Source organism: Rattus norvegicus, chromosome 20, assembly GCF_036323735.1.
Source record: "Rattus norvegicus strain BN/NHsdMcwi chromosome 20, GRCr8, whole genome shotgun sequence".
Classification (NCBI taxonomy): Eukaryota; Metazoa; Chordata; class Mammalia; order Rodentia; family Muridae; genus Rattus; species Rattus norvegicus.
The window spans coordinates 26,532,807-26,551,029 of record NC_086038.1 but is presented as its reverse complement, the minus strand read 5'-3'; the positions used below and the strand labels follow the sequence as shown (position 1 = coordinate 26,551,029).

Genomic DNA, 18,223 nt, shown 5'->3' with positions numbered 1-18,223 from the left:
TGTAGTTTTAATGATAGTTTTTGGATTCCTAGTGTTTTGATGATCTTTTCCTGTTCAATTTATACGTAATTGACTATACATTTTATTTGCCTCTTAATATAAGATGAAATATAAAGAATTGATCAATGGTCTCATATTTTATCTTAGAGGCAAAAGGATTATTTGATACCTTTTGATTTATTCAAGTCACCCACCAGCAAAGAATTCCCTAAAAATCTGTATAAAAACTGATTACTCTGCTACACTCTTAAGAGATGCTTGTAACAATTTCCAGAACAGTCATTTACCAAACACTATCTTTGCCTCACTGAAACCTTCTATTTGTAGTAGCATCACTTCGCCTAAACACACAAAACATCCTTCAAGAAAACATTTGCTGGGAGAGAGAAGCAAGGCTCTTTAACAAGAAGTCTTACTATTTTGTGATATTCTGGCCTTTTGTGTGCAGGACGAGACATCTCTCCTGGTGGGTGAGGAGATCTTCAGTGCCTTCCTTCCGTCTGTGACTTAGATGCACATCAGTAGTCCTCTCCGGTCTTTGTCTTAGCGAGGTCTTCCTTGCTTTGATGCAGGAGTGTGCTATGCTACCTTTGCTCTTTGCTGAATGGAAGAGAGAGAAAACTGTGAACAATGGCACTGTTGTATACCTCTGTAACCTGCTGCTGATCCAGGAACAGCCTCTCTTGTAATCCAGGCCCATAAAAACTCAGTGTGTGTGAAGTTCAACCCAAAGCACCCAAACACTAAAAATTCTTTAGCCCCAGGGAGTTGATGAGTGGTGTTTTGTTCTGGTGCCAAGGCATTGTTTTAAAATCAGGAACAGAAACCTTCACAATCCAAGACAGATTTAAATGTTAGCATTATTCACTTCTGTATTGATTTGTTCTATGAATCAGAGAGACGGGATCAGCAATCTTAGGCACTAAATCCTGAGTTTAAACCTGATCAACAAATGAGTTTCACATTGTCCCCAGAACAGTGCCTGCCCCCATCCTGTGTGTTCCAATATTCAAATATATTTAGAATCTTGTTTTTAAAAGAGAAATTTTCATAACAGCCATCAGCATTTTTAATGACTTATAAAGCAGATATTTTCTTACAGAGCTGTTGCGCGGAATGGGAGTTGTGCAGTTTAATAATGTATGATGATTCTGGCAGAGAGTGTAAGCCCTTAGCCCTTTTGATAGTTTCTAAGCTATTGGATGCTCTCTTTACTTATGCAAAGGTACAGATATTTAAAGTTTAAATAAGAAATCACATTGTGACAAATGCAGGGTGTGGGATTTCAAAGCTGTACCAGACATAGAAATAGAAGATTTAGTTGAGAAGGCACTTTTCCTCTGCTTACATCTGGAGACAATTAGTCCTATTGGTTCTGGAACACTCTTTCTACAAAGTGAAGACTGGCAAGCCCTTTGAAGAAGAATGTGGCACAGTTGAAAGAGTCTTGAATGGTGGACAAGGCTCCAATTCAGTTAAAGTTCTCCTGATTGCTGGCTGTGTGGCCATGGGCAAGCCACTTTATTGCTCTGTGGCTCAGTTTCCACATCTGTGAAATGGCAGTAGTAATACATACCTCACAGAATAATTTGACTATCAAAGAGATGACATAGACTATAAAACACATTGTAATGCACTACATAAGACTAATTACTGCAGGTTGTTCTTACAGATGGGTATATGGGATCAAATTTTATATTATGTGAAGTATTTCCATACTTGTTTATGTTCTAGGAAACCATCTGGAAAACTGACAGCATTTTGGGGGGGAGATTAATAACTTATATTTACAATTTCACAGCTTACAGTATGATTTTCACCATCGATAGTATTCTTTTTTTTAAAATTTATTTATTATATATAAGTACACTGTAGCTATCTTCAGACACACCAGAAGAGGGCATCAGATCTCATTACAGATGGTTATGAGCCATCATGTGGTTGCTAGGATTTGAACTCAGGACCTCTGGATGAGCAGTCAGTGCTCTTAACCGCTGAGCCATCTCTCCAGCCCATCGATAGTATTCTAATTCAACTAAGTCATTGAAGTAATCAGTGCAGTAACCACTGCCATTTTACAGGATAGGTATATAGAATAAAAAGACTAAAAAAGCTTTTCAAGCTCATCTGGATAGTAGGAAACAAAGCTACATTTGCAGATTCCAAACCACCCACATTTTATCTATTGTAGACATTCTAATGTAGTTGATAAAATGTAGAAGTAGATTCTAAACAAATATAAATGTGTAGTTGATAGCATGTTGCCAATTTGGCGGAAATTTGGGATTCAAGGTAAGAGATCCTGAGTGGAACAGGAAAAGTCTATGTGCTCGTAGAGGAGAAGGTAGCATTGTAGTAAAAAAACAATACAAAACCATGGCTATGTTGTGGTCATGTCAAAGCCACAACAGAGCTTCAAAGGTATCATGTGTGTTGGACTGGTGTACCAGACACTATCTGTGAAGGTCTGTGAGGCTCTGGTCTGGCCTGAGCATCCAAAGAGTTGTATTCTTCGAAGAGGATGGGGGAGTTAGTCTTCTGCAGCCACTGCTGATCTGGAGCAGCTTGACACTAGTTAGCAGGCCAGTTTGAGCAGGGAGGGGGAGTCAGATCTAGGGGAGATGCTGGGTCTCTTCCACAACTGCCTCTGCTCTGGAGACTTTGAGTCAGTGGCTAGAAGCCAAGGTTGGTGCTTTTGAGCAGGAAGTGACCAAGGTAGGTTTGAGCAGCTTCCAGCAGCAAAAGCTTTGAGAGAGATCTGTTCCTCCCCAAAGTGTTGTAGCTCTTTATGACAGATGCTCTCAGATGATCTTTGATGAACTAACTCTTGTGCTTTATGTTTTGTGGACATGATCTTATATACATTTTGGGGCAGTTGGGGTCTAAAAGAAGATGCTTTCTATAGTCTTAGCCTGAGATGTTAGGGATGCCTCATTTGCATGTGGAAGAATTTTGGGTACTACCCCTACATGACTGATTCTCACAGTCCACTCCATGGAATGTCCTGTCATGTGTTCCAGGATAGAAACCTGGTTAGAAGTAGATGAAACATCTACTATCCTCAGGTATGAGGGTACCAGGGTTTCTGAATCCATTCAACCTTACCAAGTTTTCTGTCAGGGTCCACTGTTCCACAGATGGGTACCTTCAAAAGGTTCAGCCTAGCCTTTAATCCCAGTATTCAGGGGGCAGAGGCAGGCAAATCTTTATGAGTTCCTGGTCAGTCTGGTCTACAGAGTGAGTTCCAGGATAGCCAAAGATACATAAAGAAACCTTATGTCAATAAATCAAAAGAAAGAAAGAGAAGAGAGGAGAAAGGAAGAAAAAGAGAGAGAAAAGAAAGGAAAAAAGAAAGAGACAAAAAGAAAATGATGGTGCATCTTTCTTCCAAACTAACAAGGCTCTTTGCTGGACAACAGTCCACCTGATGGGACCCAGGACCTGAGGTGCACAATATACATTTTAGACAAACAGCTGTAGTCACTGTCATCTGGACACTAGTTTGCTATTTTTTTGGACTGTAAAACAGCCTCTTTCAATACTTCTTAACATCTATGTGTACCTTTTGTTTTCCAGAACCCCTCTTCGTGTGTAAAAAAATTCTTCTCCGAACAGAGAGCATAGTTTGATGCTTAGGAAGGCAAATGATTAACATTTGCCCTGGCACTAGAGTAGGGAAGAGAATTGTGACAAAATAATGCCCAAGTGTTGTGTTTCTACTTTTAGTAAAAATCATTAAGCTGGGTAGAATAGAATTTGGAGCTGGAATTAAGAGAAAGGAGTATCCTTTGATTACCCAGCTGTCAGTCATCACAAGTGTCTTAGATGACATCTCTACCCAGGTCCTTTGGGAGACAGCTGGGCAATTGAGTAAAGACTTGAGAAGATCCTAACAGAGTTACTCCCAGGAACCTAAGAACTTATACAGGGACCTGTTTCTCCTCCTCCTCCCCCTCCTCCCTCTCCCCCTCCCCTTCCCCTTCTTCTTCCTCCCCCTCCTCCTCCTTCCTCTCAAAGTAATGACTACAGAAATTCCTTATTTTTTGTGGGATTTTTAAAATTTGCATTTCAAATTTCCATCCATAAACCCCCATCCTATCCCCCCTTCTTCTATGAGGGTGCTCCCCCACCCACCCTTTCCTGCCTCCCCACACTGACATTCTCCTATATTGGGACATTGAGCCTTTGTAAGACCAAGGGCTTCTTCTCCCATTGGTGCCAAACAAGGCCATTCTCTACTACATATGCAGCTGGAGCCATAGGTCTGTCCATGTGTACTCTTTGGATGGTGGTTCAGTCACTGGGAGCTCTGGTTAGTTGGTATTGTTGTTCTTGGGAAGTTGCAAACCCCTCTAGCTCCTTAAATCTTTTCTCTAACTCCTCCAATGGGGACCCCATTCTCAGTTCAATGGTTGGCTGCGAGCATCCACCTCTGTATTGTCATGCCCTGGCAGAACCTCTCAGGAGATGGCTATATCAGGCTCCTGTTACCTTGCAATTCTTGGCATCAGCAATATTGTCTGGGTTTGGTGGCTGTATGTACATGGGCTGGATCCCTAGGTGGGGCAGTCTCTGGATAGCCTTTCCTTCAGTCTCTGCTCCAAACTTTGTCTTTGTATTTCCTCCTGTGAATATTTTCGTTTCCCCTTTTAAGAAGGACTAACGCATCTGCTCTTTGGTCATCCTTCTTCTTGAGCTTCATGTGGTCTGTGGATTGTATCTTGGGTAATTCGAGCTTTTGGGCTAATATCCATTCATCAGTGATGCATGCCATGTGTGTTTTTTGTGATTGGGTTACCTCACTCAGGATGATATTTTCTAGTTCCACCCATTTGCCTATGAATTTCATGAAGTCATTGTTTTTGATAGCTGAGTAGGTACTCCATTATGTAAATGCACCACATTTTCTGTATCCACACCTCTGTTGAGGGACATCTGGGTTTTCTCCAGCTTCTAGCTATTATAAATAAGGCTGCTATGAACATAGTAGAGCATGTCCTTATTATATGTTGTAGCTTTTTTGGGGTTTATGTCCAGGAGTGGTATAGCTGGGTCCTCAGGTAGTACTATGTCCAATTCTCTGAGGAACCTCCAGACAGATTTCCAGAGTGGTTGTACCAGCTTGCAATCCAACCAACAGTGGAGGAGCATTCCTCTTTCTCCACATCCTTGCCAGCATCTGATGTCACCTGAGTTTTTTATCTTAGCCATTTGACTGTTGTGAGGTGGAATCTCAGGGTTATTTTGATTTGCATTTCCCTGATGACTAAGGATGTTGAACATTTCCTTAGGTACTTCTCTGCCATTCCATATTCCTCAGCTGAGAATTCTTTGTTTAGCTCTGTATTCCATTTTTAATAGGGTTATTTGGTTCTCTGTAGTCTAACTTCTTGAGTTCTTTGTATATATTGGATATTAGCCTCCTATTGGATATAGGATTGGTAAAGATCTTTTCCCAGTCTGTTGGTTGCCATTTTGTCCTAATGACAGTGTCCTTTGTCTTACAGAAGCTTTGCAATTTTATGAGGTCCTATTTGTTGAATCTTGATTTTAGAGCATAACCCATGGGGGTTCTGTTCAGGAAAATGTCCCCTGTACCCATGTGTTTGAGGCTCTTCCTCACCTTTTCTTCTTTTAGTTTGAGCATATCTGGCTTTATGTGGAGGTCCTTGATTCACTTAGACTTGAGCTTTGCACAGCGTGATAAAAATGGATCAATTTGCATTCTTCTACATGCTAACCTCCAGTTGAACCAGCACCATTTGTTGAAAATGCTTTTTATCCACTGGATGGTTATAGCTCCTTTGTCAAAGATCAAGTGACTGTAGGTGTATGTGTTCATTTCTGGGTCTTCATTCTATTCTATGGATCTACCTGCCTGTCTCTGTACCAATACCATACAGTGTATGATATGTGACTATTGTGAAGAGTGTTATTTCCCTAATTTCTTTCTCAGCCTGTTTATCATTTGAGTATAGGAAGACTGCTGATTTGTTTAAGTTAATTTTATATCCAGACAATTTGCTGAATTGTTTATCAAGTTCAGGAGTTCTCTGGTGGAATTTTTGGGGTCACTTAAGTATACTATCATATCATCTGCAAATATGATGTTTTGACTTCTTCCTTTCCAATTTGTACTTATTTGACCTACATTTGTTGTCTGATTGTTCTGGTTAGAACTTCAAGTATTATATGGAATAGGTAGGGAGAGAGTGGGCAGCCTTGTCTAGTCCCTGATTTTAGTGGGATTTCCTCAAGGTTCTCTCTATTTATTTTAATGTTGGCTACTGGTTTGTTGTATATTGCTTTTAATATGTTTATGTATGAGCCTTGAATTCCTGATCTTTCCAAGACTTTTAACATGAAGGGGTGTTGAATTTTGTCAAATGCTTTCTGAGCATTAATATGATGATCATGCATTTTTTTCTTTGAGTTTGTTTATATAATGGATTTCATTGATGGATTTCTGAATATTGAACCATTCTTGTGACCCTGAGATGCCTACTTCATCATGGTGGATGATCATTTCGATGTGTTCTTGTATTTGGTTTGTGAGAATTTTATTGAGTGATTGTGCATCGATATTCATAAAGGAAATTGGTCTGAAGTTCTCTTTATTGGGTCTTTGTGTGATTTAGATATAAGCAAAGTTGTGGCTTCATAGAAGGAATTGGGTAGTGTTCCTTCTCTTTCTATTTTGTGCAATAGTTTGGACAGTATTGGTATTTGGTCTTCTATGGAGGTCTGATAGAATTCTACTAAACCTATCTGGTTGTGGGATTTTTTTGGTTGGGAGACTTTCAATGACTGCCTCTATTTCTTTATGAGTTTAAATGGTTTATCTGATCCTGAGTTAACTTTAGTACTTGGTATCTATAAAATTGGTAATTTCATCCAGATTTTCCAGTTTTGTTGAGTATAGACTTTGGTAGTAGGATCTCATGATTCTTTGAATTTCTTCAGTTTCTGATTTTATGTCTCCCTTTTCATTTCTGATTTTGTTAATTTGGATACACTCTCTGTGCCCTCTGGTTAGTCTGGCTAAGTGTTTATCTATCTTGTTGATTTTCTCAAAGAACCAGCTCCTGGTTTTGTTGATTCTTTGTATAGTTTTTTTTTAACTTGGATGATTTCTGCCCTCAGTTTGATTATTTCCTGCCTTCTATTCCTCCTGGATGTATTTGCTTCTTTTTGTTCTAGAGATTTTAGGTGTGCTGTTAAGCGGCTAGTGTATGCTATCTCCAGTTTCTTTTTGGAGGCACTCAGAGCTATGATTTTCCCTCTTAGCACTGCTTTCATTGTGTCCCATAAGTTTGGGTATGTTGTGCCTTCATTTTCATTAAATTCTAAAAAGTAATTTCTTTCTTTATTTCTTCCTTGACCAAGTTATCATCGAGTAGAGCATTGTTTAACTTCTATGTATAAGTGGGCTTTCTGTTGTTTTTGTTGTTGTTGAAGACTAGTCTTAGTCAATGGTGATCTGATAGGATGCTTGAGATTATTTCAATCTTCTTGATCTATTGAGGCCTGTTTTGTGACTGATTATATGGTTAGTTCTGGAGAAGGTACCATGAGGTGCTGAAGAGAAGGTATATTCTTTTGTTTTAGGAGGAAATGTTCTATAGATATCTGTTAAATCTATTTGGTTTGTAACTTCTGTTAATTTCACTGTGTCTCTATTTAGTTTCTGTTTCCATGATCTGTCCATTGATGATAGTGGGGTATAGTGGGGTCTCCCACTATTAATGTTTGAGATACAGTGTTTGCTTTGAGCTTTAGTAAGGTTTCTCTATGAATGTAGGTGCCCTTGCATGTGGAGCATAGATATTCACAATTCAGAGTTTATCTGGGTGGATTATTCCTTTGATGAATATTAAGTATCATTCCTTATCTTTTTGGATAACTTTTGGTTGAAAGTAGATTTTATTTGACATTAGAATGGCTTCTCCAACTTGTTTCTTGGGACCATTTGCTTGGAACATTGTTTTCCAGCATTTTACTCTGAGGTAGTGTTTGTTTTTGTCACTGAGGTGTGTTTCCTGTATGCAGCAAAATGCTGGGTCCTCTTTAGGTATCCAGTCTGTTAGTCTATATCTTCTTATTGGGGAATTGAGTCCATTGATCTTAAGAGATATTAGGGACCAATGATTATTGTTTCCTGTTGTTTTTGTTGCTAGAGGTTGAATTATGTTTGTGTGGCTATCTTCTTGTGGATTAGTTGAAAGAAGGTTAATTTCTTGCTTTTTCTAGGGTATAGCTTCCCTTTCTATGTTGGAGGTTTCTATCTATTATCCTTTGTAGGGTTGGATTTGTGGAAAGATATTGTGTAAATTTGATTTTGTCGTGGAATATCTTGGTTTTCTCTACTTATGGTAGTTGAGAGTTTTGCTCAATATAGTAGCCTGGGCTAACATTTGTGTTCTCTTAGGGTCTGTATGACATCTGCTCAGGATCTTCTAGTTTTCATAGTCTCTGTTGTGAATTCTGGTGTGATTCTGATAGGCCTGGTTTATATGTTACTTGACTTTTTCCCCTTACTGCTTTTAATATTCTTTCTTTGTTTTGTGCATTTGGTGTTTTGACTATTATGTGACGGAATGAATTTCTTTTCTGGCCCAATCTATTTGGAGTTCTGTAGTCTTCTTTTATGCTTTATGGGCATCTCTTTCTTAGGTAAGGGAAGTTTTCTTCTATAATTTTTGAAGATGTTTAGTGGCCTTTCAAGTTGGGAATCTTCACCATTCTCTATACCTATTTATCCTTAGGTTTGATCTTCTCATTGTGTCCTAGAATTCCTGGCTGTTTTGGGTTAAGAGCTTTTTGCATTTTGCATTTTGCACTTTCTTTGACTGTTGTGTCAATGTTTTCTATGGTATCTTCTGCCCCTGATATTCTCTCTTCTGTCTCTTGTATTCTTTTGGTAATGTCTGTGTCTATGACTCCTGATCTGTTTCTTAGGTTTTCTTTCTCCAGGGTTGTCTCCCTTTCTGATTTCTTTATTATTTCTATTTCCACTTTTTAGATCCTGGATGGTTTGTTCAATTCCTTCACATATTTGGTTGATTTTTGTGTTTCCTCTTTAAGGGCTTCTACCTGTTTACCTGCATTGTCCTGTATTTCCTTAAGGGAGTTGTTCTTGTCCTTCTTAAAGTCCTTTAACATCTTCATGAGTTGTGATTTTAAATCAAAGTCTTGTTTCTCCGGGGTTTGGGGGTTTCTTGGGCTTGCTGTGGTGAGGGAACTGGGTTCTGATGATGTCAAAATGACTTGGTTTCTGTTGCTTAGGTCCTTGCTCTTGCCTCTTGCCATCTTCTTATCTCTGGTATTAGCTGCTCTTGCTGTCTTTGACAGTGGCTCGATCCTACTGTGAGCCTCTATGTTAGCACTAGTGGGAGACCAGCTCTCTCCCTGCAGTATCTGGGTACTGAGAGCTGTGGCACAGGGTCAGCTCAGGTTGCAGACAGAAACTGGAAGGATCCTGTCCCAGACTGCTCCTCAGTTTCTGAGTCCTGAGGATTCCAGATGGGTCCGTAGGAGCAGAAGTGGTGGTCTCAGCTGTGCTCTCAGGTGTGTCATCACTCCTGGGAGACCAACTTTCTTCCAGTGGCATGTGGGTACAGACAACTGTGGCACAGGGTCAGCTCCAGGCACAGGCAGAAACCAGAAACATCCTGTCCTAGACTGCTTCTCAGTTCCTGTGACCTTTGGGCTCTGGACAGGTTCTTCTTGGGCCAGGAATGTGAGAATAAATGGTGGTCTCACCTGTGCTCTCAGGTGTGTCAACACTTCTGAGAGACCAGCTCTTTTTCCTTGGAGTTTGGATACAGAGAGCTGTGGCATAGGGTGGCAGGCAGAGACTGGAAGGATCCCAGAAATTCCTTCTGGCATTCACGCTTTGTGTATTTTCCTCCTGTGATACTCAGAGCTAACCTTTTGTAGCACTCAGTTGGGTCCATCTGGGTGGCGGCCCACAGTTCAGATCTATAGCAGAAGTTGAACAGGTGACACCTGTACACTTTGAGATTCATTTTTATCAAAGTAAACAATACAGAAAACCAAAGTTAAGAAACTTACAGGAGAATGCATGTGACTGGAACATATTACATTAAGTGAGGACACAGGTTTAGAAAGTCAATCATGTTTCTTTTCTATGTGGGTTTTAACTCTGAATTTTGATAAATGTGTATTTATGAGAGAAAGGGTTGTGTGCTCACCAGAGACGCCTAGGAGAGGCATAGTTGGGGTAACAGAACACGCATAATATTAAAGTGAAAGGAAAAATATGGAGGGTACAAAAGATCAAGTGTAGGTGTGGGAGGGATAAGGGGCAGGTTAACCCAAATCCAGTGCACATGGAAATGCCAAAAAGGAACCTGCAAACCACATCCTTACAGATATGCATTAATGAAGTCCTTCTGTAGTAGGGTTCAAACGGTGCTCTTCTCTGTCCTATGCAGCTCCCACAAGGGATGCTCTATAATTTTCTTCCCCTATACTATAATGAATGAGCTAATAAACAAAGGAAGATGTGGTATGTGCTACCAAGCTTTGCTATATATATGCTCTGGACTTTGCTTTAAGCCATAAAGCAAGTCTAAACCAGCTAAAATATTCAAAACTTTCTTAAACCCTATCTTTTTTTTCCTACTCAGTGGTCATTGCTCTGTGGATCTTGTTATTTTATCATTCCTATGCATGCTTCAAAGTTCCACATATGTTCCCATCCATGCATAATATGAAATAGTACATGTGACTTTACTTTATAGTGGTATCATATAGCATGCACCTCACAGCCAGTACTTTTCTCTCAGAGGAGTTTGTTGAGGTTTATCCACAGCAATACCTGTCACTGTAGACAATTTATTTATACAGATTAACATCAGTCAAGCAAATCTTTCTGGAATGAACCACGTAGTAGGTTAGTTAGGTTTTGCCTGACAGATTCTGTCATGATAATTCCTCTTTGTCAATAGAAAAGCAGCCAATTCCAATAAGTAGTCAATATGATTTTTCCAATAAAACTTTAGTAATAAGCACTAACATTTGAATTTCATTTATTTTTCACGTCACATATTATTAGGTTTTTTAAAACCATTTTAAAATGCAAAAGTCATTCTTAACTCATAAGTCAGGCAAAACAAGCAGTGGCCAATTTGGCCCCCATGCCATACATTACTAACCCCACCTCTGCAGTACACCAAGCCTTGGTTTCTGAATCAATTTCTTTGTTATTGTATATTGATACTGAGATTTCCTTGGTGATTCTCTGGGGATGATCTTGGTGACCATCAACCAATTTCAGAGGGAAATTATTTGTGGGATTTATAAAATATTTATCTTCTATTTTTAAGGTTATAGAATGTCGTGTATCTTTAGTGATCTGACTTAGGCAAGACTTGCTAAATTTATTCTTTTTATCATTTAACTACTATTGCTTATTTGATCACTTGTTAATGTTACATTAAAAATCTCCCTGGGAAATAATTCTTTCTTTTCATTTGGCTGGTTCTTCCACTTACATATTTTAAAGTTATGCCATCATGGACATCTGCCCATATCTTCTTAATGAAGTGTTTTTCTTTGATGGAGTGTGCAGATAGTCCTTTAAATGACCTGTAGTCGGTCTCTCCTAATATTCTTAACAGTGATCCATGCTTCCATATCTTTGTTTTCAAGCTTTGTGTGCACTATAGTTTGGGGAAGGTCACTTGTAGACAGCACAGCTGTTTTGAAAACACTACACAGGCTGGTTTAAACCAGCTCTGGTATGGTGGTTAAAGATGTGTGTCAGTCTACCTGGGTCCTAATTTTAACTCCCCCATTCATTCGCGTGGGGTGCTAGGCAAGCTCCCTAAACTTACCATACCTGAAGATTGGATTACTCAGGAAATTCAGTGTTCTTAACACTGTGCCTAGCAGACAGTAAGCATTAAGTCACTGTTAGTTCTTTAAATTTTTTTATCATCTTCGTCGATGTGTCTGATCTCACTTTATATTGTAGTTTTGTCTTTTATTCTTATTATCCTCTTGTCTTTATTTACTCTCTCCTTTCCTATAAAGATTCTTTTTTCATTCCCTCTGTGTTTAAATGATCTATACATAGAATACCTAGTTATAGTGATCATACTTAAAATGTTTATGGTTTACTGAGACATATTTGATACACCATTTGATAAGTATATAGATCGAGTTTTTAATCAATGTAATTAACACTGTTAACTCCCTGTTCTATGTTTATCTACTTGGTATACATTAATTAGGGAGCCAAATAATAAGCTATTTGTATTTCCCCTATAAGCCAGAGTCAAATGCCAGAGCCATCACCTTATCTAATGCTCACATACTGAATTAATACTTTTCTGCCCTAAACCAACCATTCCCAGATTGCAGATATATAGGGATAATCTCCACAAAGTCCACTATATTTATTTAAAAGCCAAGCTTCAGTGTTCCCCTGATCTGCCTTATCTTTCCCACAGATACCCCAGTAAAGGTTCTTGTCTAGGCTTTCTCTTCCTTCTCCCACCTTCTGACCCAGTTTGAAGCCTCCTGGTGTGACCTTGCTTGGCATTCCCTGACCTGGTGTCCTTGGAAAAAAAGAATAAATCTTTTGATAGCACTGGCATCTCCTCCACAACTCCAAACACTGGGCAGAAGAGTCTGCCTCTCAAAGGTCTTCTCCTTTCTTTCTTTACAACCTTCTTCTTATCCCTCTTTTCCTGTTTTTCTCAGAAAGCACTAATCTATTTATATTTTCTAGAGTTTGTTGTTTTGAAATAGGGTCTATGTAGTCCTTGCTGCCCTGAAAGTCACTATGTTAAACCAGTGAACTTATAGAGATCCACCTGCCTCTGTATTTGCCTCCTATGTACTTGGATTAAAGGCTTGTGCCTCATACCTGGCTATATTTTCTAGAGTTTTATATAAAGAACATAATACACAGTTATTTTTCAGTTTTTCATCTAGAAAATTACTTACACACACACATGCGGTAGTGGACAATTGGAATTTTTTTAGTTTACAGTTTTTATGAAGGAAATTTTTATGGATATTCAAGTATAAGTATTTACATAAATATATCCTTTCCTTTATTAACAAATAACTAGGAGATACGAACATTATATGGTGGGGATAGATAAACTGTTAAGAAAAACACAATTTTCCAAATAGACTAGATATTCCTGTCAACAGTGTATGAGAGCTCCAGCTGTTCTACATCCTCAGCAATGTCTGATCAGTTAATATTTTCAGTATTCTTGGTAGATATTTAGTGAACTTGTGTTATAATAATATATTGTTATAGATTGTTGTAACATTACATATTATATATACATATAATGTATATAAGCATATTTATATATGGATAGATATATTATATATTATAATAATATCTAGTTCTATGTTTTTGAAATAAAAATAATAGTCTCTACACCTACCAAGGAGAATTGTTAGGTGTTTTGAGCTCACCATTGCTCTGAGGTCTGTCCTCTTGCTGAAATGCATCCTTTTGTAACCCTCTCAATGAGCACGTGCTCTTTATCTGTTTTTATTCTGCTCTGTCTTGAACGATGCCTTGCTGCTACTGAATCCCCTGCTGATGTAGTGTCTTCTGTTTTCTGTTGTCACTGGAAGGAATGCTGCTCTAGGTCTATGGTCATTTTGTGGTGCAATATCTATCTTTTCTGTCTTGCACCTTCTAAGACTATCTCTGTTTTTACTTCAATGGGTCCAGATATGGCTTTCTTCTTATACTGCTCGAAGCAGCAAACTTCTTCTATGTGAAAGCTGTTTTTTTTTAAGTATTGCTTCTCTGCCTAGCTCTTTTTCTTTCCTTTCGGGCTTCATCTATCTTCTGTGTCCTCAGTTGCTCGGTGAACTATGTTGTCTGTCTTTCTGTGTATGGTGCATTTTCTCAGTATAATCTCTCTGTTCACTAACAATGTATTTTAGCATACCCAGCTGAGGTTTTGAGAATGAAGATTTATAAATCCAGTCAACCCCCATTTACACATAAATCGTATGGAAAAGAAATACAAATTAAGCTGCAAAAATGACTTACATGTTTGATCATTTCATTTATTCAAAGCTATAAAACTGTTTGAAAAGTCACATTTTCGTATAACTAAAGAATATCCTAAAAATAAGTTTGCAATTTAACTTTGATATTAGCATATAGCAATACTCTACTGACACATATCTCTCTTTTGAGGTAGCTCCCTTGTTCCTGGCCTCCTAGGTTTTTTTTTTTAACTTTTGGGACCTCCTAGAAATTTTGGATTCCTTTAATATTTGATACTCACCATTTCTCTGTGTTTTGTAATGCTTTGTCTGGAGAATCTGTCACTGAGATAAGAGTGTCTCTGCTTTGCTTCTTAGGCCATGCTGTCTGATGCTTAACATTTTCTGTGGTGCAAAGTGGTGCACTGAAAGATGGAGGGACTCTGTCTGGCAAGTGTGCTGTGGTCATTCCTGATGAGACTCCGAGTTCTCTTTTCAAACAAAACTGAGATCCCTTCTCTCTCTCTCCCAGCTACTATCTGGTGTGAATTTATTAGCTCAGGATTCACAAAGTACATGAGAAGAGTCTTAGAATCCTTTAAACATACAAGGATGTCTGGGTTACTTGACACAACCAGTTAAACCAGTGCTATCCTATAAAATGGTCCTAGCTGGTAGTCTAGCCATCAGAAAGGGCCACCAGCTGGCTGTGTCAGAGCTTCCACAATGAGCCCAGATCTGAACTGTATTCCGTCTTCTCTGCTCAGAAGTGAACCGTGCATCAACTCTTTGATAGCGATTTTGACTGTTTGTGGGCAGCAACTATTTTCCTCTTACACGTTCAGTTGTCCGTGTCAAGTTGGAAAAAATTTCTATTATGGTTCAGCTTTTCTCGTGGTTCCTGCCTTGATTCTTCTGATTGCTGGCTATGCTCTACGAGGTCAAATGTGGGCAGTTGCCAGCGAGTACTGCTGCTGTAGCTGTACCCCTCCGTATCGGAGAAGCAGCCCTTTGGAGAGGAGGCTGGCCTGCCTCATGTTCTTCAACATCACTGGGAGGGCTCTGGTCGCTCCGCTGACATGGCTGACAGTGACCCTGCTGACAGGTACCTACTATGAATGTGCAGCAAGTGAGTTCGCCTCTGTGGACCAGTACCCGATGTTTGCCAATTTCACTCCTAGCAAACGGGAAGAGATGCTAGCTGGATTTCCATGCTATACATCAGCTCCCTCTGATGTGATTCCAATAAGAGATGAAGTGGCTCTTCTACACAGGTATCAGTCACAGGTGAGTTCATGAACTCCCCCCACAACCCCCCCTATTGTCCTACTATTCCAAACTTGTTACAGTCTCTATGAGCAGGTATGCTGTTCCTCATATTATCTGAATTCAGAGGACATGTTAGATCCCATGCATCCAAATGTATTCTACTGGACAGATGCATGTGCATAGATAGGTTGTTGGAGGTCAGTAGACATGTTTCATTCCTGTTACTTTGCCTTAGCAACCAATTAGTTTTGTTGTTGTTGTTGTTTAGTTGTACTTCTCCACGCTTCCCATTCCTAGCTGTGAAAGGAAGATCATAATAGAATCTGTCATTTAAATGGTTGTGGATGAGAAAATGAACTATCACATTTAAAAAGCTCAGGACTGTACCTAGTCTCTGTTGGAAATAATGAATTTTTGTAGTATTACAAATATTATCAGAACAGAACAGTGCTGTACCATTAAATCTCACTTTTCTGCACATTTGTGTTCTTCTATACTAAAAATGTTTTTCTGAAATTACAGAAGCTCAATTGTGTTTTTAAAACCTCCAGTGGTGGTTCTAAACATAATGGACAGATTGGTGTCAGAGAGATGGTGCATGAGGAAGACATGAGCCTGCAATACTTTTAGATAAATTCCAGTAGTGCAATTTTACATTTTGGCAAGAAAAAAACCAGGAATTTCTCCAAGGGATGAATTAAAACTTATTTTCAAAGTACTAGACGTGAAAGCACTGATTGCAATGGCTTCAGTGGATTTTTGTCTCTTACCTTTCAGTTATTTAGATACTGTTCATTTAGAAAAAGTAAAATTGAGACACAGAATCCTGAAATGCTGTGCTAATACCCAATTGAAGAAAAATCAGAAAATTTCCATTAAGATAATATTTGTCATAACTGGTTTTTTTTTGGGGGGGGGTCATTTTGTTGTTTGTTCGTTTGTAATGTCTAATGACAAAACCAGCTCAGGAAGAGGAGCTTGTGAAGGCTTCTGCACTGCCCACCAGTGACTGTGTACTATTAGCAATCTTCCTCAGTAGTCCTTGCCTTCCTCATTTACCTGCTGGTTAGTTGTTAAATACTTTTAAAAGAATGATACAGAGGGGAACAAAAGAGTCTATAGCAAAAAATTCAGTGTTTAAAATGCTGGAACTAAGTAGTCACAAATAAAGCTGTCTTAGTCTATCTAAAAAGGAAAACTGTAAGAAACTACAGTTATAACTTATAGTTGCTTACTGAATTCTTTGGTTTCAAGAGATAAAAAAGAGAGATGCAGGAACACATGTCTGTGAGGTCTGTGAGTACTTGGTACAGGTCACTGAAGACCTTGGGAGGCTGCTATTAATGTTCACCACAGCGTCATCTTCACCACCATTATTATCAAATATTAATTAAGCCCCCAACAAACTCATGGCTCCATACCTAATGATCAAGAAGCAAGATTGGGTTATAAGCAAAGGACAAGGTTTAAACATTTTATGTAAGGTTAATTGGTGGTTTGTAGCATTTATCACTTCAAGGATGGTACTTAGAACCCATTTGACCATTAACAAGTCAAATTCCTTTGTAATATGAAGGCTATGCTGATATGGCTTGACCTGTCCTTCTATCATGGATATTTCCATACCAAATGATCATCATCCTATAGTATATATTAAAAACCAGAAGCAAAGATTTTACCCACATCTTCTGAGGTCTGCCAGGCTCCCTCTTACCATAGCTGTTTCTTGAATATTTGCCATATCAATGCTTAAACCCACTAATTCCTGCTGATTGTGTGTAGATGCTGGGCTGGATTCTGGTCGTTTTGGCAACCATTGCTCACCTGGTCTCTAAATGTCTGGCGAGATGTTGCTCTCCCCTCACCTCTCTGCAGCATCACTACTGGGCCAACCACCTCCACAATGAGAGAATGCTCTTCAAGCAAGCTGCCGAGGAGCATTCCCGACTTCTTATCAGACATAGAATCAAGAAAGTGTTTGGCTTCATTCCTGGGAGTGAAGACGTCAAACATATTCGCATCCCTTCGTGTCAGGACTGGAGAGAAATTTCCGTACCCAATCTTCTATGTGTGGGTGACACCTCACAGGGTCCCTATAGCTTCCTTGGAGACAGGGTGGTTGAGGAAAACGAGGAAGACAGACAAGAAGGTATTGAATTGAAACCTTGAGAGTTGCACCTTTCAAAGTTTTTTTTTTTCTTTCTGATACTAGAATGCCAGTACAATCTCTTTCTTTTTTTTTTCTTTCTGATGCTTATGGACAGAAGTCTATAAAAAATCCTATTTCCAAAATCAATATATAGAGCGAGACCCCCCATCTTTATGCAGTTCCATCACGTGCTTATGATGACTGTTGTGTTGTAATGTTCCATTTTGAATGGGCATGAAATTTTAAGTGAATTGAAATTTAGCTGTGCTGCTCAGTACCTGTACAAACATCAATAATTTGGAGTGCTGTTTTGTCCTATGCTCATAATAGCTACCTCAGAGAGCTGTTGAGAGTAAATGTGATGGCAGGAAACCTTTACCACTATGCTTTTCATATGGTGACTGTGAACTAGCATCGCTTTGCTCGATCATGTCTGAATTCCATCTCCATCATTCCTCCATCTAATGTTTGGTTTCCTTCTTGTCTTCATTTAAATGATACGTTTTTATTACTGTCTCCTCTGTGTATGTGGCTTACTAGAAAGGAAGGTAAAATGGAATGGTCACAGTGAGGAAGTGGTAACAGTGAGGAAGGTTCTGAGTAGTGTCCGTGAGAAGGGAAGATGGCGGATCATCACATTATCATTAGCATTAGGTTATTCTTAGGATCACAGTAGGGGGTCTTTGTGACAACGTTTTATAAATTATTCTGAATCTTCCCTTCTGTGCTCCACAACAGGGCTTCGTTCAACTCTTAAGGGGTTGTGATACACAGGTTGGGAACCACTGGTATACGTTTTTTTCTGGA

At 39.0% G+C, this 18,223-nt stretch overlaps 2 protein-coding genes across 2 annotated transcripts in view; one reads left to right on the top strand and one right to left on the bottom strand.

Annotated features, from left to right (window-relative positions):
* Trappc3l (trafficking protein particle complex subunit 3L) overlaps nucleotides 1-14,952 on the bottom strand; it is a 91,571-nt gene extending 76,619 nt beyond the window's left edge. The window contains exons 1-2 of the mRNA XM_002728958.6: nucleotides 14,301-14,952; nucleotides 417-600 (exon numbers count right to left, since the gene is read on the bottom strand). Of these exons, the coding sequence (XP_002729004.1) occupies nucleotides 417-458 (42 nt within the window). The 5' untranslated portion in view covers nucleotides 459-600; nucleotides 14,301-14,952. The remainder of the gene's footprint in view (nucleotides 1-416; nucleotides 601-14,300) is intronic.
* On the top strand, nucleotides 14,725-17,734 carry Calhm4 (calcium homeostasis modulator family member 4). Its single transcript, XM_574768.7, has 2 exons — nucleotides 14,725-15,285; nucleotides 17,050-17,734. Exons 1-2 carry the CDS (start codon nucleotides 14,725-14,727, stop codon nucleotides 17,434-17,436), a joined length of 948 nt encoding a protein of 315 aa, XP_574768.3. The 3' UTR covers nucleotides 17,437-17,734.
* Nucleotides 17,735-18,223: the final 489 nt, after the last annotated feature.

Coding starts and splice junctions, on each gene's coding strand:
- Calhm4 (XM_574768.7), top strand. CDS start 14,725: ATGAGCCCAGATCTGAACTGTATTCCGTCTTCTCTGCTCAGAAGTGAA. Junction 15,286..17,049: donor TACACAGGTATCAGTCACAG/GTGAGTTCATGA, acceptor GATTGTGTGTAG/ATGCTGGGCTGGATTCTGGT.